The 23,368-nt window shown below is 37.0% G+C and overlaps 1 protein-coding gene across 1 annotated transcript in view; it reads right to left on the bottom strand.

Moving 5' to 3' along the window:
- Nucleotides 1-23,368, bottom strand: part of exoc6b (exocyst complex component 6B) — a 70,023-nt gene that overhangs the window by 26,802 nt on the left and 19,853 nt on the right. The window contains exons 2-6 of the mRNA XM_059354725.1: nucleotides 19,646-19,811; nucleotides 16,492-16,539; nucleotides 16,233-16,323; nucleotides 15,008-15,053; nucleotides 12,886-13,090 (exon numbers count right to left, since the gene is read on the bottom strand). Coding sequence (XP_059210708.1) covers nucleotides 12,886-13,090; nucleotides 15,008-15,053; nucleotides 16,233-16,323; nucleotides 16,492-16,539; nucleotides 19,646-19,811 — 556 coding nt within the window. The remainder of the gene's footprint in view (nucleotides 1-12,885; nucleotides 13,091-15,007; nucleotides 15,054-16,232; nucleotides 16,324-16,491; nucleotides 16,540-19,645; nucleotides 19,812-23,368) is intronic.

Raw genomic sequence — 23,368 nt, forward strand, 5'->3', positions numbered from 1 at the left:
ACATAAAACCTGAATAAAACCACATAAAACCAGAATAAAACCACATAAAACCTGAATAAAACCACATAAAACCAGAATTAATCACTTGAAACCATAATAAAACCAGAGTAAATTTTCGGTAAATTTCGTAACTCATTTCATGAATAAAACAGTTTGTTTTCATGGACCACACAAAGACACAAAATTACCAAAAAAAATGACACAAAATTACCAAAAAAGACACAAAATGACTAAAAAAGACAAAAAATGACTAAAACAACACAAAATGACCCAAATGTTGTTGTTCTACCATGTGCAATGACAATAAAGGCTTCTGATTACTAATGCTGTTAATTTAGGACTGCTGTGGCACAAACCGCTGCTCTAATAAACTTGTAAAGCACTGTGCATGTTTATTCTAAAACAGGATAATATGAATTCATAAGCAGCTGCAGTAAAGGTAACGCAGCAATGATCTGATTCCAAAATAAAGCAACATAAAAAAGGGTGTGGCAGAGACAGAAGGAAATGGAAATGCGGCCTGAATGGAAGGATTTTCTGCAGAACAATGCAGCGTGCCGTTAACCATGTGATGTCCTGTCTGAGTCTCTGTTTGGGGAAAACCAGAGTATCATGGGAAATGATGCATAGGGCTCCCTCTGCGGCAGTTTGGGATACTAAAAATAAAAAGAATCAAGCAGGAAGTTTTGGTTAGATACCAACGGGCGCTTGTATCCAACACAGAATAAGAAACAGAGTCACGTTTCTTATAGAGACTGCCAAGTAAGGAAACCGTCTTCTTTTGATTATTAATAGACGATTTGGCCAGTCGTTGGGTTTCTCTGCTAATATCTGAATGTATATATCTGATTTTTTAGATTTGTTCATGAAAACGGCGCTCAGATTCTTTGACTCCTCGTACCTAAAGCGTCCTTGGTCGCCAAAATATTTCTGTGGGAAAAAATCTTGTAATGAGGAGGAGGGGGGGAGGGGGGAGACCCTTTTAGATGTAAGCTTAGTGCATTCTTCCATCCACACCCAGATCCGCATCAGGTCCTTTCAGAAACTCGACGTGAATGCTTCGGGCTTCCTCTGCCCGCCGGCGCCGGCACGTAGCCCGCCTTGTGCACTAAAATGTGCCGATTAAAGACGTCAATGGACACGTCAGAAGTCCCCGATTTGTGCCTTTAATGACGGTAATGAGAAAAACTGGTGTTGCACGAACCCGGATAAACACAATATCAGTGATGTTGGGAGAATACAATGCCATCTTTGATCTAATGCCCACACACACGCACACGCACACACGCACCCAAATACAAGACTAATGAGTCACATCAGACAATAAAGTACAAACAGAATCAGTGGAAAGTCTGGTTTCTCAGTAAATAAGGTTAGGAGGGGGTTCAGGAATCTGACCAGCTCTTTTGAGGAAAGAAACAAGCAGCAAACAATCTCTAAATACCAAGCGAAACTCTTGAAAAAGAGGCAAAATAGTGAAAGAAATAGCACCGACGTAAAAAAAAAAAAAAAAGTGAAGAGTCTTGTTTTGTCAGCGATGCTTTTTATCCCCGCACGGCATTCCTTTCTCGTCTGCAAAAGGTCGTTTTCTCTCTTTTCACACAGAAATGAACATAACGAGACCTGAAGAGACGGCAGCCAATGAAAGACAGCTCCGCCGAGGGAGTGAATGACAAACAATAAGCACCTTTTTTCTGTCAGTATGCCGCGCGGCAGATATGGACGTCAGCAAACCACGTCAGAGAATTCCACTTTAGCGGCTGAATTCAGCTTCTTTAGCGTCCTTCAACAGGTGGTTTGTGAAACACAACTTCTGTGGTGAACAGAAACCTTTTTTAACCCCATCTTTTGTCACTTTTCTTTTCGAAAAGCCGGCATTCAGCGCAGCACTCGAAGCTCAAGTGCTGCGATGTGCGTCATCTCTGGTGCACAATCCCGTAGGAGCAGACGGAGAGAGGAGAAGGAGTCATGGGAAGAGAAAAAAGAGACGTGGATACATGGAGAATGAGTCGTTTTTGGTCAATTTGTATCTATTTGGTCATTTTGTGTCTTTTTTTGGTCAATTTGTGTCTTTTTTTGGTCATTTTGTTTCTTTTTTTGGTCAATTTGTGTCTTTTTTGGTCATTTTGTTTCTTTTTTGGTCAATTTGTGTCTTTTTTTGGTCAATTTGTGTCTTTAATGGTCATTTTGTTTCTTTTTTGGTCAATTTGTGTCTTTAATGGTCAATTTGTGTCTTTAATGGTCATTTTGTTTCTTTTTTGGTCAATTTGTGTCTTTAATGGTCAATTTGTGTCTTTTTTTTGTCAATTTGTGTCTTTAATGGTCATGTTGTTTCTTTTTTGGTCAATTTGTGTCTTTAATGGTCAATTTGTGTCTTTAATGGTCAATTTGTTTCTTTTTTGGTCAATTTGTTTCTTTTTTGGTCAATTTGTGTCTTTAATGGTCATTTTGTTTCTTTTTTGGTAATTTTGTGTCTTTTTTGGTCAATTTTGTGTCTTTTTTGGTCAATTTGTGTCTTTTTTGGTCGTTTTGTTTCTTTTTTGGTCAATTTGTGTCTTTAATAGTCAATTTGTGTCTTTAATGGTCAATTTGTTTCTTTTTTGGTCAATTTGTTTCTTTTTTGGTCAATTTGTGTCTTTAATGGTCATTTTGTTTCTTTTTTGGTCAATTTGTGTCTTTTTTTGGTCATTTTACGTCTTTTTTGGTCAATTAGTTGTTGTTTTCTTCAATGCATTTTAATGCCTGGTACAACTACAGCTACAATCCCGTAGGAGCAGACAGAGAGAGGAGAAGGAGTCATGGGAAGAGAAAAAAAAGATGTGGATAGAGAATGATGCAAGAGGACGAAGAGGAGGAGGAGGAGAAAAGAGGAATTCCAATAATTCCATCTTGGAAAAAAGGGATTTTCTTCTCCATTTAGAGCAAAGGAGTGAAAATAGATGTTCTGATATCAGTTTTTCTCTCCTGATACCGAGTACCAATCAGATACCAGTATGTTATTAAAAAATATCATCCTACAGCTGCATGACTGTGATATGATTCTCATTGTGGTAAGGCCTGGCTCAGGTTAAACCCTTTATAAAACATGAAGAAATACAGCAGATTCAAGACATTTATTATTACATTTATTTCTAAATAAAACGATAAACAAAACAGTAGTGCAACAGCAACTTAAATAAATAAATCTGGGATCCCCAGAGAACATTTTTGCCCTAAAAGCCTAAATTTGGTGCCTCTCATACATTCTAATGCCACTATTCCATCTTAATTATTTTATATTTTAGAGAATTATTGTAAGGGATAATTCTATGTTTTATTTAAGGCTCTTATTTTGACAGTCTTCTTGTAAATTATGTAGTGGACTCTGCTAACACATCCATGTGCTCTTATTTTGAAAGCTACATGTGTTTGCTTCATCAGAAGCAGAAATTACAGGTTTATACATGTTTATAATTTATCCCTAATGACACATTTTGTTCTTTAATGTTGCAATTAGAAATGTAAAATAACAAATGGACGTAAAAATGAAGCAATAGTTGGTTTGAATCTTTGTCTGGATGTTCAGGTGTGAAAGATTCATCATCCATTGATCAAATATTATCTGATTCCACTCAAGATATCACAATAAATATCCATTTGTTCCACATTCTGACTGTTTCTATTCTGTAGTCTTGTTCAGATGATTTGTGTTGATATCAAAGTCGGAAATGTTTCAGTCGTTTGGTGTTTTTGGTACATTTGTAGGTTGGAAAAGGTTTTTTTGGTATCGTTACCAAAGCACGTTTGTGGTTATTTCACCATTACTGCACAGCTGTATTTATGTAGTAAAATATAAATATTAATTTGGCACCGTGGATAGAAAAACAGTCCGTCTTTAATGAGTCGGATCAGGGTCAGAAACCTGACGGGGACGTCCAGACTAAAGGACCGGACCAGAAATAATGTGTTAGATAGAAACACACACACACACACACACACAGATACAGAAAGAGAAACACACACACACACACACAGATACAGAAAGAGAAACACACACACACACACGCAGAAAAACACACACAGATACAGAAAAACATACACACACACACACAAACACACACACACACACACATGCAGAAAAACACATGCAGAAAAACACATGCACGCACACACACACACACAGAAACAGAAACACACACTCACAAACACACAGTCTCACACACACACACACACACACACAAACACACAGATACAGGGGAAAAAACACACACACAAAAACAGAAACACACACACACACACATACAGAAACACATGCAGAAATACACACGCAGATACAGAAAAACACACACAAACACAAAAAAACAGAAACACACACACACGCAGAAACACAAACACACACACTCACAAACACACACAGATACAGAAAAAAAACACAAACACACAAAAACAGAAACACACACACACACACACAGACACACACACACCCTATAAGCAGTGTGTTTAGGTTTGTGATGGTTGAATACAGCGAGCAGCGTGCCCTCCGCCACCCTCGCTGCACACACACACACACACACACACACACACACACACACGCATGTGTGTGTTCAGTAACTAGATACAGGTAATCAATCTTCTTCCACTTCACAGGCCCAGCCGTCTGCTTCCCATTAGTGTGTGTGTATGTGTGTGTGTGTGTGTCTGTGTGTATGTGTGTGTGTGTGTGTGTGTGTGTGTGTGTGTGTGTGTGTGTGTGTGTGTGTGTGTAATACTACCGAATACACATCAGAAGCTCTGAACTTTGCTGAAAGAAAAGAAAGAGGAGGAAGAGAAGAGTGGAAGTGAATGGAAAGATGAGGAGATGGAAAGAGAGAGAGAGAGAGAGAGAGAGAGAGAGAGAGAGGGAGAGAGGGAGAGAGAGAGAGAGAGCGAGGGAGGAGAGAGAGAGAGGGAGAGGGAGAGAGAGAGGGAGAGAGGGAGAGAGAGAGAGAGAGAGAGAGAGAGAGAGAGAGAGAGAGAGAGAGGGCGAGAGAGAGAGAGAGCGAGAGTGAGAGAGAGAGAGAGAGAGAGAGAGAGAGAGAGAGAGGGCGAGAGAGAGAGAGGGCGAGAGAGAGAGAGAGAGAGTGAGAGAGAGAGAGAGAGAGAGAGGGGGACATGTAGAGCGAGAGGAGGAAACGTGATGTGACGGAGCGAGAGAGGAGGAGAGGAAATGACAGATGACAGAGGAGAGTTAGAGAAGAATGACAAACACATTTCTAGTTGATTCAGGATTCCTCTCATCTTTCATCTTTCCCTTTTTTATAAATCCTCCTCCTGTTCTACTCCTCCTTTTCTCATCCCTCCCTTCTTTCACCTTATTCTTCTTCTCATATTCAGAAAGCTGGAGACGATGAAATATGAACCAGTAGAGACAGATTTAGAGGTAAAATCAGAGACTGAAGGTTTATACTGTGGCACAGATTTTATAATCACAGAGATAAGTTGTTTTATTCTCTCTGTAGTAAGGACGAGAGATGTTCTGATACCATATTTTCCTCCTGATACTGATTCCGATACTTGTGCTGTTGGTATCGGCCGATACCGAGTACCGATCTGATACCAGTATGTTATAAAAAACTATCATCCTACACCTGCATGACTGTGATATGATTATCATTGTGGTAAGGCCTGGCTCAGGTTAAACCCTTTATAAAACATGGATAAAAACAGCAGATTCAAGACATTTATTGTTACATTTATTTTTAAATAAAACTATTAACAAAACAGTAGTACAACAGCAACTTAAATAAATAAATCTGGAGAACATTTTTGCCCTAAAAAGCCTAAATTTGGTGCCTCTCACACATTCTAATGCCACTATTCCATCTGAATCATTGCATATTTTAGAGAATTATTGTAAAGGAGAATAAGTCTATGTTTTATTAAAGGCGTCTTATTTTGACAGTCTTCTTGTAAATTATGTGGTGGACTCTGCTAACACATCCATGTGCTCTTATTTTGAAAGCTTCATGTGTTTGCTTCAATTTTGAAGGCGGGTCTAACACTTTCTTACCGTAACGCCGTATGGTGTGTTTAATTTACACTCAAAGTCAGAACCTGAAAGTCGGAACTTGGAGCTCGGAACAATGTCGGAACAATGTCGAGCCAGCATTTTCAGCTGTATCGGAGCAATTTCCGATACTGGTATCAGAATCCGATCAACTCTAGTAAGGAGTAGAAACTATTATTATCATTTATCTACGTTCCAACCCTCACCTATGGTCATGAGCTTTGGGTAGTGACCGAAAGGACGAGATCTCAGAAATGAGTTTCCCTGCTTAATCTGCTGCCCCCGCGACCCGGCCCCGGATAAGCGGACGAGAATGAATGGATGGATGGAATGGATAATAATTTATGTAACGAATAATCTAGCAGGAACTGGCACCTGTACGTCACTGACTGGCCACCACAACAAGAGCAGAGCTGCAGCTAACACTTATTTTCATTATTCGATTAAAAGTTAGTCTATAAAACTCAGCCGGACACTTTTTTTTTTTTTTTTTAGGGACACCTGGTCTCTAAACTGCTTGTTTGTTCAAACATGTCATCAGCCAATCATGTTGGCAACTCAAGGCTTTCAGGCATGTAGACATGATGAAGGCCAGTCCAACGAGCATCAGAACGAGCATCAGAACGAGCAACACAACGAGCATCACAACGAGCATCACAACGAGCATCACAACGAGGAAGAAAGGTGGTTTAAGTGGCTTTGAAAGGGAAATGGTCGTTGGTGAGCTGTCATAAACGAGGAGATATCCAGGGAGCGGTGGTGCTTTGGGTCAAAGTGGCTTTTTGGTGGCAGAGGACGGTGGAGAATGGTTGTTCAAACTGACAGAGAGGAAACAGGAAGTCAAATAACTGGTAAACGGAAGTGGACAGAAGAGCATCTCTGGTCTCTGAACACACAACATGTTGAACTAAAACAGGAAACTGAGGCGAGAATTGGCACAGAGTCTCCAAAATTAAACAAGAGGAGATTAAAAAACATTCCCAGGTCTGACGTCTCCATTTCTTTCTTTTTTAGGTTGCTTTTTGGGGGCTTTTATAGCCTTTGATTTGATAGTGCTGCTGAAGAAAGACTGGACCTGGGTCTCTGTGAGGACTCAGGACTCTCCAATAGAGAAACTTTAGAGTGGAGAACGTGACGGAACAGGAGATTTGCATCAAATGTTTTATTGGTCTATTTGTGTCTTCAATGGTCATTTTATGTATTTTTGTTCATTTTCTGTCTTTTTATTGGTCAATTTGTGTCTTTAATGGCCATTTTATGTCTTTTTTGGTAATTTTGTGTCTTTTTTTGGTCAATTTGTGTCGTTTTTGGTCATGTTACGTCTTTTTTGTTCATTTTCTCTCTTTTTATTGGTCACATTACATATTTTTTGTTCATTTTCTGTCTTTTTTTTGGTCAATTTGTGTCTTTTATGGTCATTTTACGTCTTTATTGGTCATTTTCTGTCTTTTTTTGGTCACTGTGTGTCTTTTATGGTCATTTTACGTCTTTTTTGTTCATTTTCTGTTCTTTTTTTGGTCAATTTATGTCTTTTTTGGTCATTTTACATCTATTTTTGGTCATTTTACATCTTTTGTGGTCATTTTGTTTCTTTTTTGGTCAATTAGTTGTTGTTTTCTTCAATGCATTTTAATGCCTGGCACAACTAAAGCTACATTTGTTTGCGTTAAATATTTCCACTCATCGTCCTCTATTTCTTCCTCATTCTCCATTTCCCTTGCTTTTTTACCATCATATCCTCACTCCTCTGTCTTCCCTCTTTCCTTTCCTCTTCTTCCTCTATCCTTCCTCCTCTCTCCATCCTCTCTCCCTCTACCAGCTGGTCTATCTTCTCTCCTTCTTTCCTCATTTTCTTCATCTCGTTCCTTCTGGTGACGTCGTTAAAAGTCCAACCAAAGATCCAAAAAACACTATAAATATTCTGTTCACTATCATGTTTGTTGATTACTATACGTCTTTTGTTCATTTTCTATGTTTTTATTGGTTACTATGTCTTTTTTGTTCATTTTCTGTCTTTTTATTGGTTATGTTACGTCTTTTTTGTTCATTTTCTGTCTTTTTATTGGTCATGTTACGTCTTTTTTGGTCAATTTGTGTCTTTTTTTGTCATATTGTTTCTTTTTTGGTCATTTTGTGTCTTTTTTGGTTATTTTGCATCTATTTTTGGTCATTTTACGTCTCTTTTGGACATTTTGTTTCTTCTTCTTCTGTCTTCCCTCTTTCCTTTCCTCTTCTTCCTCTATCCTTCCTCCTCTCTCCATCATCTCTCCCTCTACAAGCCAATCTATCTTCCCTCCTTCTTTCCTCATTTTCTTCAACTTCTGCACCTCCTTTTCCATGTTGTTCTCTTCTTCCCCCTCCACCCATCTTCCTCCCTCATCCCTCTTCCTTCCCTCTCTCCTCCTCCTCCTCCTCCTCCTCTTCTTCTATGGGCATGTGGCAGCAGACAATAGCTCCATTGTAAGCCCCCGTGCTCTCCTCCGTCTCCTCCTCCTCCTCCTCTTTTCCCCAGATCTATTTATTTTCACATCCTCGGTGGAGCGAGCTGCAGCTCCGCAGAGTTAGAGCTAATTTGGAACAGAGCGCGGCGGAGAGACACAGTGTCTGAGAGACAAAGAGATGGAGAGAAGGGTTAGGAGGAGGAAGAAAGAAGGGGTGAAGGAGGGACAAAGGAGAGGAAGGAAAGAACTCGCTCCACACATAAACACAGTGCGGAGGCTTGTGATTGAGTGTGAGCGCTGTGAGCCAAACATCTGATACTACAACATAATCCCAGTATCAGTATCAGCTGGCCGCTCCATAATCTCCCTTGTAATTAGCGGTTAGAGGAGTTAGCGGTTAGCTTCCTCACTGACTGCAAGTGGATTTCCTTCGCCTGTGATTCTAAAAGCTGCGGTCCCAGGACCCCCCACCTCAGGGTCACTGCAGGGTCCACAGGCTGGGTGTGGACTGATGCAGCTATGCTGCGTATGAGGCTCAAATTAACCCTCTGGGCTCTGAGACGCTTTTTAATACTTTTGATTTTACCCTTTTTGAACCACATAAAAAAAATGTTCGCCCATATTTGGTCTCATTTTTTCTTCACCTACAGGATCATCTCAATGAATCAGAATATGATGTAGAAGTCCATTTACAGTAGTTCACTTCAACCAAGTATTGAGTCATATAGATGGACAACATTTACATATGAAACATAAAAAGTCTAAATGATGAGACAAAGTCTAAATTATGAGATAAAAAGTCCAGATGATGAGATAAAAAGTCTAAATGATGATAAAAGGTCAAAATTTGGGATTAAAAGTTGAAATTATGAAATAAAAACTCAAATACTTCATAAAATGTCATAATTCTGAGATAAAAAAGTTTTGCTATGCTGCGTATGAGGCTCAAATTAACCCTCTGGGCTCTGAGACGTTTTTGAATACTTTCCATACTAGATGGACGTACTGTTCAGAGGACAACATTTACATATGAAACATAAAACGTCTAAATGATGAGATAAAAGTCTAAATAATGAGATAAAAAGTCTAAATTATGAGATAAAAGTCTAAATGATGAGATAAAAGTAAATGATGAGATAAAAGTCTAAATTATGAGATAAAAAGTCATAATTATGTGATTAAAAGTCTACATTTTGAGATAAAAAGTCAAAATGATGAGATAGTCTGAATTATGAGATAAAAAGTCTAAATTTTGAGATTAAGTCTAAATTATGAGATAAACAGTCTAAATTTTGAGATAAAGTCTAAATTATGAGATAAAAAGTCATAATTGTGAGATAAAAAGTCTAAATGATGATAAAAGGTAATAATTTTGTGATTAAAAGTTGAAATTATGATATAAAAAGTCAAATATTTCATAAAAAGTCATAATTCTGAGTTAAAAAAGTTTTGCTGCGTATGAGGCTCAACTTAACCCTCTGGGCTCTGAGACGTTTTTGAATACGTTTGATTTTACCTTTTTCGTACCACATAAAAAATGTTCACTATGCCCATGTTTGGTTTCCATTTTTTCTTACCTACAGGATCATCTCAATGAATCAGAATATGATGTAAAAGTCCATTTCCAGTGGTTCACTTCAACCAAGTATTGAGTCATATAGATGGACATACTGTTAAAAGTAAAAAGTCTAATCTAAATTCTGAGATTAATGTCTAAATTATCAGTTAAAAAATTAAAATTATGAGATAAAAAGTCAAAATTATGATAAAAAGTCATAATTTTGACATAAAAAAAGTTTAAATTACGATATAAGGTCAGAATTATGATAAAAAGTTGTAATTCTGAGATTAAAAAGTCTAAATTATGAGATAAAAAGTCATAATAATGAGATAAAAAGTCATAATTATGAGATTAAAATCTAAATTATGAGATAAAAAGTTATTGCAGAAAATTGAAATTGAATTTTAATTGTGAGAACTGAATGTTCAGTTCCAAACTAATAAATTAAATTTAAAATCACAATTCAGATCCCGTATTTTTAATGCAATGATTCAAACTGAACAATACAAATTCAAATGATGTGATTCAATTCCGTTTCTGGTGGCACATAGAAGTCTCTCAGGTGTCCAAATGACTAAAGATGACAGATTTGAAAGGTAATCCTGTATGATTCAGACTCCTCAGATCCTCCAGTGACCCCTGAGACCCAGAGGGAAGCAGTCGTTGGGTTTCTCCAACTGAAACGATTGTTGCTTTAATTCAGTGGAAGCAGCAACGTTTGAGTTTAAGAGGCAGAAGTGATCCTCTAGTGACACCTGGAGGACTAAACAGGTAGAGCAGTCTGCAGTTCACACTGGGTTTCACTTCAGTTATGCAGCATTATTCATGTTTTAAAAGATTATATAGATCCATTACACACAGAATGAAACATTTCATGTCTTCATTGATTTAATGTATTCTAATTATAATGATTATGGCTTACATTTAATGAAGACCTAAAATTCATTAATTCATAATTTAGACTTTAATCTCATAATTATGTCTTTTTATCTCATCATTTAGACTTTTTTTCTCATAATTTCAACTTTTTATCTCTTAATTTAGACTTTTTATCTTAAAATTTTGACTTTTTATCTCATAATTTAGACATTAATTTCATAATTTAGACTTCTTATTTTATGATTATGACTTTTTATCTCATAATTTTGACTTTTTATCTCATAATTTAGACTTTAATCTCATGATTATGACTTTTTATCTCATAATTATGACTTTTTATCTTAAAATTATGACTTAAATCTCATAATTATGATTTGTGTCAAAATGTGAATATTCCAAAAGACCAATTTTAAAAAAAAGTCTGTTTCATATGTGAATGTTGTCCTCTGAAAAGTATGTCTATCTTTATGACTCAATACTTGGTTGACTTGAACTACTGGAAATGGACTTTTACATCATATTCTGATTTATTGAGATGATCCTGTAGATGGTAAAGAGTTTAATTTATACAAGACTTTTTTTTTTAATCACTTAAACACTTTAAAACAGGTTAACGGGACCACTCAGTGTTTACAGTTGTCTAAAATCCTTCAGCTTGTTTTTTCTGACTCTCCGTCCTCTCGTCTGTCTGTCATCGCTCCCTGCCCGCCTCCATCCTGAGATCCCATGGAACAACATTCCCAAAAATAATGGAGGCACACAAATAAACAAGAGGCCTCACTTTGAGCTGTTGGACACCACCAGAACACAAAACACACACACACACACACACACACACACACACACACACACTCGTACAGCACTTCCTCCTCGGCCTTGAAAACACAAAAACAATTAGGTAAGTGCTGAAAACCGGGCGGCTCTGTTCTCCCACAGTGTGTGTGTGTGTGTGTGTGTCTGTGTGTGTGTGTGTGTGTGTGTGTGTGTGTGTGTGTGTGTGTTCATTGACAGGCTGCGGCGTCTCCTGCAGCGCCTACATGCTTGTTTACTGGCAGTGGAACCACAAAGAAACACACAACACAGGACAACACACACAAACACACACACACACACACACACACACACACACACACACACACAAAAGACAAGACAACACACACACACACACACACACAAACACACACAGGCTGCTTCTCATTAACAGACAGTCAGAGAAACATGATGAAGAACAAAAAACAATTGTGGGAAAAGACACTATAAAGTCCTTATCAGTCCAGGAGTATTGTTGTTGTTATTATTATTGTGAGTTCACCAGATAATGAAGAGGTGACACGTGCGAACGGAGCGGACGCGTGTGCGCACGCTCGTCTCAATGGACAGATAATTATTTACTTTATGACGACGGATTTTGAGTTTAACCCATTTAGGCCTGAAACGGCTGGAAAAAATGCCTCTGGGTGATTTTAAAATAAGCCCCTAAAACCTGAAGTTTTTTTTGTAATTGTATGTCTTTTTTGGTAATTTTGTGTCTTTTTTTGTTATTTTGTCTTTTTTTTGTAATTTTGTGTCTTTTTTTGGTACTTTTGTGGCTTTTTTTGGCTATTTGATGTCTTTTTAAAATAATTTAATGTCTTTTTTTGGTACTTTTGTGGCTGTTTTTGGCAACTTTATGTCATTTTTGGTAATTCTGTGTCTTTTTTTTTAATTTTATGTCTTTTTTTAGTAATGTTGTGTCTTTTTATAGTAATTTTGTGTCTTTTTTTGTAATTTTGTGACATCATTTTGTAACAGTGCCCAACAGGTTTTAATGGTAGAAATGTGGTAATGCTTTCCCGCCTTAAATGGGTTAACAGCCGCTTCGCTTCACAATTAAAGCAGTCCATGTATCACCGAGTGTGTGTGTGTGTGTGTGTGTGTGTGTGTGTGTGTGCGTGTGTGTGTGTGTGTGTGTGTGTGTCTGTGTGTCTCTGTGTGTGTACCTGTCTGATGGCCGTCTCTCCGATCTTGTCCGAGTGTTTCCTGATGCTCTCCAGGAAGTCCCTCAGCTGGCTCATGGCCGTGTCTCTGATCTGGATCCTCAGTCGGGGGATGTTCTCCGCCATGATGGAGCAGAACCGGTACTGACCCGCCTTAGGGAGGCACCGGTTCTCCAGATGCTCAAGGGTCCGCAGGGCCGGGTAGTACCTGACACACAGAGACAGGCAGGTAGACAGACACAGACACACACATAGACACAGGCACACACACACACACACACACACACACACACACATAGACACACACACACATAGAGACACACACATACATAGACACAGACAGACAGACAGACAGACACACACACACACATAGACACAGACGGACACACACACACACACACATAGACACAGGCGCGCACACACACACACACACACACACACACACACACAGACATAGACACATAGACACACACCCACACACAGAGACACAGACACACACACACAGACACAGACACATACACACACACAGACACACACAAACACACATTTATTCAATCATAGAGTCAGTTTGGTTTCTTGTGAACTGAATTTAAACTTCAACAGTAAATCGTATTAACTGACAGTCTTCCTGCTCTGATGGAGATTTGTGCAGATGTTAAAGGTTAAACCTGCACTGTGTGTAGTATTGCACACACACACACACACACACACACACACACACACACACACACAAACACACACACAATAAAACCCTGTCCTGGCTGTGAGATGCAGGACCACAGCGAGCAGAAACACACCAAGATAAACACATCTTCAAGCACAAACACACAGAAACAGAAATAAATAGAGCCAGATCCAGCTCAGGGATGGTTGGAGATACAGTTTCCCCCCTAAACACTTCACTTCACTCCACTCCACTTCACCTCACACATGTTGTTGGCTGACCTGTGGCTGCTCCCTGCAGCAGCAGGACAGACAGAAGTAGAAAAACACACAAACAAACGACTAATTTATGAGGCAGCAGCCTCCAGTCTGCAGGTCAGAGCAGGGCCAGGGGGAGGGTTTCTCTTCACGGAGCTCTGGCTCCACCTAGTGGCACCATTTACTCATCATATTAATATCTACAGACATGGACACATTTATTAGAAGACTCTTTTTCTTCATTTTCTTGTTCATTTTAATGTCTGGTTCAACTAAAGGTTCATTTGTTTGGACAAATATAATGATAACAACAAAAATAGCTGATAAGAGTTTAATTTAAGAGCTGATATCTAGACTTTCAACATGGTTTTATTGAGAATGATATCTTTGATTATCAAGAATGTTTCCATGACTGTAGGTGTATAAATTACCATAAAAGCCACAAAATGACCAAAATAGATGTAAAATTGATTAGAAAAGACTCAAAATGACAAAAAAATAGATGTGAAAATGACTAAAAACAGACAGAAAATTGACAAAAAAAAGATGCAAAAAAACACTAAAAAGGACACAACATGACCAAAAATAGATGCAAAAATGACTAAAAAATACACAAAATTACAAAAAGACACAAAATGACCCAAAATAGATGTAAAAATGACTAAAAAAGACACAAAATGACCCAAAATAGATGTAAAAATGACTAAAAAAGACACAAAATGACACAAAATAGATGTAAAAATGACTAAAAAAGACATAAAATGACCCAAAATACTCTCTTCGAAAAAATGATTAGACCACCTTGTTTTCTTCAGTTTGTTGTTTATTTTAATGTCTGGTTCAACTAAAGGTTAATTTGTTTGGACAAATATAATGATAACAACAAAGATAGCTGATAAGAGTTTAATTTAAGAGCTGATATCTGGACATTTAACATGGTTTTATTCATAATAACCAATATCATTAATTTCATTAATCATTTAGTAATTTAGAGCCTGGTTCCTGCACTCGAAACACAATAAGTCCCTAAAAACGTTCCTAGTTCCTGCAGTCAGAAAGGGTCCTGAATGCATCCCAAGCCTTAAACCTGACAGTACAGGGCTGATAGTCACTAAACTTATTAACCTTTATCTGCAGAAAATCTCACCTACACAGCAGAGATTTTAATAGTCAAAGTGAAAATAAAAGGAGATGCGTAACAAACCTTTTGTCCCTCATCTGCTCCTGGAGTCTGCTGTACATCTCCAGGACTGAGAACAGAGAGAGATGGAGATAGACCGTTAATCTGACGACTCTGGAGTAAAAACACTTTGGAGTAAAGAAAATGTTTGCATGTATGAGCAGTAGGGATGGGTACCGAATTCGGTACTTTTATAGGTACCGACCAAATTCCGTTGGTACTACCGAGTACCGATTCAAGTAAAATCAAACGGTACCATGTTTCGGTACCTAAACGGCGTTAACTTTAAACTGATCATTGATTTCAACCCGTTTTCATTTAACGTCTTTGATTAACAAGCGTGCTGACGATCGCACTATTTTTTTTTTTTATTTACCTCCTCGTCTGGTCCTGTCTGCTCACCTCAGCCACTAGCTGCTGCCCTCTTCCACCCCGGCGCAGAGACGAACAGCTGGCTCTAGGCCTGCTAGCCGCCAGCTGCTATCTCTCCAATGTCTCTACCCGGGCTTGGCCTTCGTCTGCCTCCAGATTGGACCTTCCTTACTCCGTTTGCTCTCTCCATTCTTCTGTAGACCAGTCATTAGCAGCTAGCAGCTAGCTGCTTCATCTCTGGTCCTCCGCTAATACTCCGCTAAAACTCCGATCTTCAACTCAGGAATATTACCTGCCACTTTACTCCAAACTGCCTCGCTGAAATTAAATCCCTCAGACTCCTGCGTCATCCTCGATATGTGCACAGAGCAGCCCGACTCAACTTTGTTTATTCCAACCATGCTATGCCCACAATACTGTCTGACCGGTGCTGCGCCGCACAGCTACCACGTCATCACAACAAATCACACGTGCACTAACAACTTTTTTTTTTTTTTTCTCCGTGCTTTGCCACCTGAGAGCTCCTCTGCATTCTTTGATAACACTGCAACCTTCATGTAACAAAATGCACGTTCACTCAACAATAAAGCACTGCTCATCCTGGATTTTATATTGTTTTGATATATTTTTTAAAGTTTATATTTTGAGAAATAAATATGTTGAATTGAAAAAATTAGATTACCACATAAACAAACGCAAAAGTACCGAAAATTGGTACCGTTGAGTACCGGTACTGATTCCCAGGTACCGGGTATCGGTACCGTATCGGTTCAAATGTGAAAGGTACTCATCCCTAATGAGCAGAGCTACTTTAACCATGAGTTAAGGACTCTTATGAGGACCCAGAGGTCCTGGAGGCTCATATGTAGGGTGTCACCTGGTAAGCAGTGTGTCAGTTTGTCGATGGTGGTGGCGATGTTTCTCTGCTGCACTCGGCACTGCTGCAGCTCCTCCATGGAGCCCATGAGCTGAGGGGGAGGAGGAGGAGGAGAGAAGAGAAGGAGGAGGAGGAGGAGGAGGAGGAGAATGTTGAGAAGTCTCCAGAAACCATTCCAGACTGGATTCTACCTGTTGACTTGGTAACTTGGTAACTTGGTAACCTGGTTACCTGGTAACTTGGTAACTTGGTAACTCACCTCTTTGCCTTCATCCTGGAGACGGCGGTTGGTCTCCGTCACCTGACTCTGAGAGGGAAACAAGGACAAGAGGAGAGGAAAGATTCAAGAATAACGGTCACAACCTTCAGAACATCTTACGGCTTTTCATTCTTCATGTGTTAATAGTCTGTGTTCATGCATTTGGCATTCATTTGGTCCAGATTGTGTATTTTTATTGTCTCAGCTCAGCTCCTGCAGTAAAGCTGAAATACACTGAACAAACACGTGTTACTCTTCAGGTTGATCTCACTTATGTTAAAGCACAATACTTTGTAATGAATAATACATGCATTTTATCTCATCATTTTGACTTTTTGTCTCATAATTCTGACATTTTATCTCATCATTTTGTCTTTTTGTCTCATAATTCTGACATTTTATCTCATAATTCTGACATTTTATCTCATCATTTTGACATTTTATCTCATAATTCTGACATTTTATCTCATAATTCTGACATTTTATCTCATCATTTTGACATTTTATCTCATAATTCTGACATTTTATCTCATAATTCTGACATTTTATCTCATCATTCTGACATTTTATCTGATCATTTTGACATTTTCACTCATAATTCTGACATTTTATCTCATCATTTTGACTTTTTATCTCATCATTTTGACTTTTTATCTCATAATTCTGACATTTTATCTCATAATTCTGACATTTTATCTCATAATTCTGACTTTTTATCTCATCATTTTGACTTTTTATCGCATAATTCTGACATTTTATCTCATCATTTTGACTTTTTATCGCATAATTCTGACATTTTATCTCATCATTTTGACTTTTTATCGCATAATTCTGACATTTTATCTCATCATTTTGACATTTTATCTCATAATTCTGACATTTTATCTCATCATTTTGACATTTTATCTCATCATTTTGACTTTTTATCTCATAATTCTGACATTTTATCTCATCATTTTGACATTTTATCTCATCATTTTGACTTTTTATCTCATAATTCTGACATTTTATCTCATCATTTTGACTTTTTATCTCATAATTCTGACATTTTATCTCATCATTTTGACTTTTTATCTCATAATTCTGACATTTTATCTCATAATTCTGACATTTTATCTCATCATTTTGACTTTTTATCTCATAATTATGACATTTTATCTCATCATTTTGACTTTTTATCTCATAATTATGACATTTTATCTCATCATTTTGACTTTTTATCTCATAATTCTGACATTTTATCTCATCATTCTGACATTTTATCTCATCATTTTGACTTTTTATCTCATAATTCTGACATTTTATCTCATCATTTTAACTTTTTATCTCATAATTCTGACATTACTCATCATTTTGACTTTTTATCTCATAATTCTGACATTACTCATCATTTTGACTGTTTATCTCATCATTATGACATTTTATCTCATAATGTTGACTCAATGTTATATTTATGAGATAAAAAGTCAAACTCAAAGATTATTAACAGCTGACTGCAGCAGGTCTATAAACATGGAGGCATCATGACACAAACCTGGCGTATAAAGGGTTAAAATATTCAAAAATCAGTTAGATATCAATAATTACGGCAGATGTGGGCAAAAAAAAACAGTCCAATGAAAGTAGAACATAATAATGTATAAGTATTAGGGCTGGGCAATATGGCCCTAAAAGAATATCACGATATTTCAGGCTATTTTTGCGATAACGATATTCTTGACGATATTACGAAATACTTAAAAAGATATAGAAAATATGTTTTTTATTTAGTCTGTATAAATAAATAAAAATCTAAAATGTAATGTGAAGTACAAATCTCAACAGTTGCGGAAATAAATGTATGATAAAATGTATGAGAAAATAATAAAAATAACCATTTAGGGGTTCCGGGGGCATATTTTAATGACATTTTGTGAAGGAAAATAAAGGTTCTTGTATGTTTTATTTATGGCATCTTATTTTGACAGTCTTCTTGTAAGTTCTGTGGTGGATTCTGTTAACACACTGTGCTCTTATTTTGAAAGCTGCATGTGTTTAGCGACAGAGAGTAAGTAGCTTTTTGTGATTAAAACAACTTTAATTGTTAGCTAATGTTAACCTTACGCCACTACATCAAGAAGTTAGCCTGGCTAACACCAGACTATTCTCAAATGAGGTCTAGTCTGGCAACGAGCAATGTATTTCTCCGTAGAGGAGGTGTGGTTTACGATCCTCCAGAGCCGTTTATTGGACGCTTAGAATGTCTATCAAAGCGTCTGTAGGTAGCTCTTAGCCAATCAGATCAGTTATACCAGATGACGTAGTAGAGCAACAGAGATGGATGTTTGTTGTGTGTGTGTCTGTGAGAGAGTGTTGTTTGCTGCTTTGCTTCTCCAGTTCTCGCTTTCTGCAAGATTATTTATTTTCACGCTTTATTCCCCCTCATGTCATTCAGCCACACACATCCACTGATTTTATGGGCAATAATCAAGCTGCTGCGGGTCTCTGGGGGCTCCGCTGTCCGCGGTAGCGGGGCTATTAGCCGTTAGCGGCTATTAGCTATTAGCGGCTATTAGCTATTAGCGGCTATTAGCTATTAGCCGCTAGCGACGCTAATAGCCGCTAGCGACGCTAATAGCCCCGCTACCATAACGCCGGTGATCTCAGCGGAGCCGTCGAAAGACCTTTCGCCTTTCAACTTTCACTCTAAACTATTTAAAACACCATCTACAGCTAAAGAGAGTTTCGCGTCTGCAGCAGCCATGTTGGATCCGTAAGAAAACTACAAGCTTCCAAGTGCCGAGTAGTACGCGTCATCGTCTTGCCGTCCCTCCCCGCTCTGTGATTGGATCCCTAAAACAGGGCTAAGAACCGGCCCTAGTTTCCAGACTCCGCCGCAGTTCGAAATTAAATTCGAACGCGCAAGGCAGTCTGGGTATACCCAGGCTATCAAGAAGTAGGAATGTTGCCAATATCATGATATGCATTTTTTTAACCATGAAAAAAATATACTGATATTATCGTGAACGATACGATATGGCACACCCCTAAAAAGTATGTATGTATAATTTATAGCTTGCTTTTAAAGAGCGTATTGTGTATTTATGCACTGAGCATGTCTGTTCATTCAGCCTTTGTTCTCCTTTGTGATCTCCTCCCTCCCGTCTCTCCTCACCTTGAGTTTCTGCGCCTCCCCTCTGACTTTGAGCAGCTCTGTGATGGAGTCGACGAAGCCCTGGAAGTGATGGTTACACATCTTCTCGATCTCTCTGTCGTGGTTTCTGATGCGAGCGTCCAGCTTCTCCATGAAGAGGCCATGCTCCCGCCCATCGTACACCGACCTGCAACCAAGAGAAGAAGAAGAAGAAGAAGACACGTTAGAAAATATCATTACCACCAGCATGTTGGTCACTATTAACCCTTCATCAAGAATATTAAGGCCAACTAGGGTTGTCAAAAGTATTCATACTCAAAAAAAGTATCGATACTAAAACGTTGTATCCGGATACGATATTCATTTTCAAAAGTATCGAAACCTAGCCAAGGAATGAACACTTAAGTTAGAAAAAAAATGTTATCAAGCTTGCCTAATATTGTGCACAGCACACACCCTCAAAATATTGTTCTAATTGTTATTGTTTATTGTATTTTTTTATTTTTTGCACTACCTCAGACCTGAAGCTTGTTATCATAGTTGCAGTTTCTTTTCCACAACTGTTTTTTATTATAAATATTTAACCTGTGGTTCTGTTCATTTTTACATGTTGCATTTTTCTTGGTCATAAAAATATTTCTGTTAAATTTTGTGGTCTTTGTTTTTATCTTTGTGGTATCGAAAATGGTATTGAATATTTTCCTGAGTATCGTACCGAGTTGAACATTTTAGTATCGTGCAAATTCACTATATTAAAGTGGCAAATCTACAAGACAAAAATGTGCAGATTAAGGAGATTTAAAGTGGAAAATCTGCTCGAAAAAAGTCACAGATTTACGAGACAAAAAACAATTTTTTTCTCGCAGATTCACCACTTTAAATCTCATATATCTGCACATTTTATGTATTATTATTATTATTTATAAGGGTTAAGATCATGATTATTATTCTGTTTGTCCTCCTCACTGCTGCTCTGTTTGTTGTTTCGATGTAGCTGATTGTCTTCTTGTTTTTACACCAACTACTGTCTAACTGTTGGCAGCCAAAATCATAATTGTAGAGAAAACATAATATTTATATTTTATATGTTTTGTAATGTAGAAAATGTAGATGAAAATATTTGTTATATTATATTATATATTTAACAAATATTTTGTAATATAGAAAATGTATAAATAAAATGTAGATTAAAGCATTTTTCAATCCTCTAATCCTCCTTTAAAATTTTAATTTCACCTTATACTACAATTTTTTTGTTTGTAAGTCAGTAAAGTTTATTTATAGTGTACTTTTCACAGATAAAATCACAAAGTGCTTAAAGAAAGAAATAAGATAGGGGAACATAAGACAATTAAAACACAATGAAACATAAAAAATTGTAAAATAATATGTAAAATGCATGGTGGTCATCTAAATGCCTGTCTAAAAAGATATCTGGTCTTAAGGTGATTTATAAAAAGAGTTGTTTGTTTTCTGTCCTACTAAATGTGCAAAAATTCACTTTTATCCACTTAATTTTTACGCATTACAAGCAACTAATAATTACCCAAAAAACTACTGAAGGTAATGATAAAATGATAAAATGCTCTGTGAATTAGAGAGAGAAAAGGCAAACAGAGGTGTGGAGGCTCATTAAACTGTTGAATGGGTGCATCTCCAGCATGTGTCCACCAGGAGGCGCTACACCATCACTTACTGTTCACTAACATCCACTGTGGGAAGCTGCTGTCAAGAAATCTGAACATTTTACCAGAAACATGTAAAACTGGTTGATTTTATACACTGGAATAAATTATTCTGTAGTCATTTCATTTTACTTAATATATTTGATAACATGTATTAAATATAAATGTGTCCTTGATTTTGAGGCAGTTGTTTTAGTAACTTTAATATAAAAGTGTTTGAGATAGAATCTACTTATTTTGACCACATTAAATATAATCTTTATGTGTATGTAATTCTAAATCAAGAGAATTTTGAATGAATGCAACACAATAGAATTAGTCCGTTTTTAATTGACAGGCACTTCCTGTTAAGTTATTAACTCAACTTGTAACGTAGTTAGATTTAATTAATAATATTGCGTGCAATCTGTTGCCTCAATTTTATTGAGTAGCTATTGTTTATCTTTTTTTACAGTGTACAAATGGTGCTTCACAAATGTATTAGACCAGATGTCATAAAAACAAGAAAACATAAATATTTTTAAAATCTTTCATTAGCTTGTTTAAAACTAAAAACATTTTTATAGCCAGATTTGAGTCAGAAATACATCAAGCAGAACATTTAACCACTAAAACTCATTTTATGTTCAGGAATAACATGTGCAAAGAAAAAAAAAAAATATATATATATATATATATATATATATATATATATATATACAGTACTATGCAAAAGCCTGTTTTGTTAATTGATGCTTTTATTTTGAAAGGACGAATAGAGACTTCATCCTTCCTTTGTGTTCAGGAATGCAGGTAAATAACTATAATTTGACATCTTGATCAATAAATAAAAGTGTGCTTTACAGTTTTTACAGCTTTTTTTATAAAACAGTACATTTGAAAATTCCTGGATAACAATAATAATAATTATATTTAAGCATTAAAATCTCATTTTGTTTAATGAGCTTCTACAAACTGCTGTATTAACCATTACAGGAACATAAAAAATGATTTTAGGCACAAACCGCTGCTCTTATACATTTATTAAGCACTGGACATAAATTTTAGCTGAAATAATTGGTGCATTCATTGTTAGGTTGATGAGCATTTAAAGCATTTTTTCAAGCTCCAAAAAAGACACAAAATGACAAAAAAAGACACAAAATGACAAAAAAAGACACAAAATGACCAAAAGACAAACAAAATGACCCAAAATAGATACAAAATGACCAAAAAAAACGACACAAATTACCAAAGAAAGACACAATATGACCAAAAAATAGACACAAAATGAGTAAAAAATGACACAAATTACCAAAAAATCTTATTTTAAAATTTCTCACAATTTAGTGATACTTCGGTCAGAAAAAACGACCAAATCTCAGCTATAATTAGTGATATTTAATCAAAAAACACTTTATTTTAAAGGTCGCATTTAAAAATTGCCAAAAATAAACCGTTTTTACAAAACATATTCTGCAAAAAACATTAAATTCTGTGTTCTGAGAGGACAGGAGAGGCTGTTTACACAGAGCTGAGGGGAGAGGACAGGAGAGGCTGTTTACACAGAGCAGAGGGGAGAGGACAGGAGAGGCTGTTTACACAGAGCAGAGAGGAGAGGACAGGAGAGGCTGTTTACACAGAGCTGAGAGGAGAGGACAGGAGAGGCTGTTTACACAGATCAGAGGGGAGAGGACAGGAGAAGCTGTTTACACAGAGCAGAGAGGAGAGGACAGGAGAGGCTGTTTACACAGAGCAGAGAGGAGAGGACAGGAGAGGCTATTGAAAATGTCAATAGTTTAAACTCTACAGCATGTGAAGCCCCCATTTCCTCCCCAATGCTGGTAACACTTGTGTGCACTATTTCCCCCAAAACTTTTACTAAATTATCTCTGCTAGAAAAGTGTAAAAAACAGAAATGATCTTATTATACAATTTCTCACAATTTTGTGACACTTCAATCAGAAAAAACGACCAAATCTAAGCTAAAAATAGTGCTACTTAATCCAAAAACACTGTTTAAAAATTGCCAAAAATAAACCGTTTTTACAAAACATATTCTACAGCTTCTGAGTTAATA

This window comes from Centropristis striata, chromosome 17 (genome assembly GCF_030273125.1).
Source record: "Centropristis striata isolate RG_2023a ecotype Rhode Island chromosome 17, C.striata_1.0, whole genome shotgun sequence".
In the NCBI taxonomy this organism is placed as follows: domain Eukaryota; kingdom Metazoa; phylum Chordata; class Actinopteri; order Perciformes; family Serranidae; genus Centropristis; species Centropristis striata.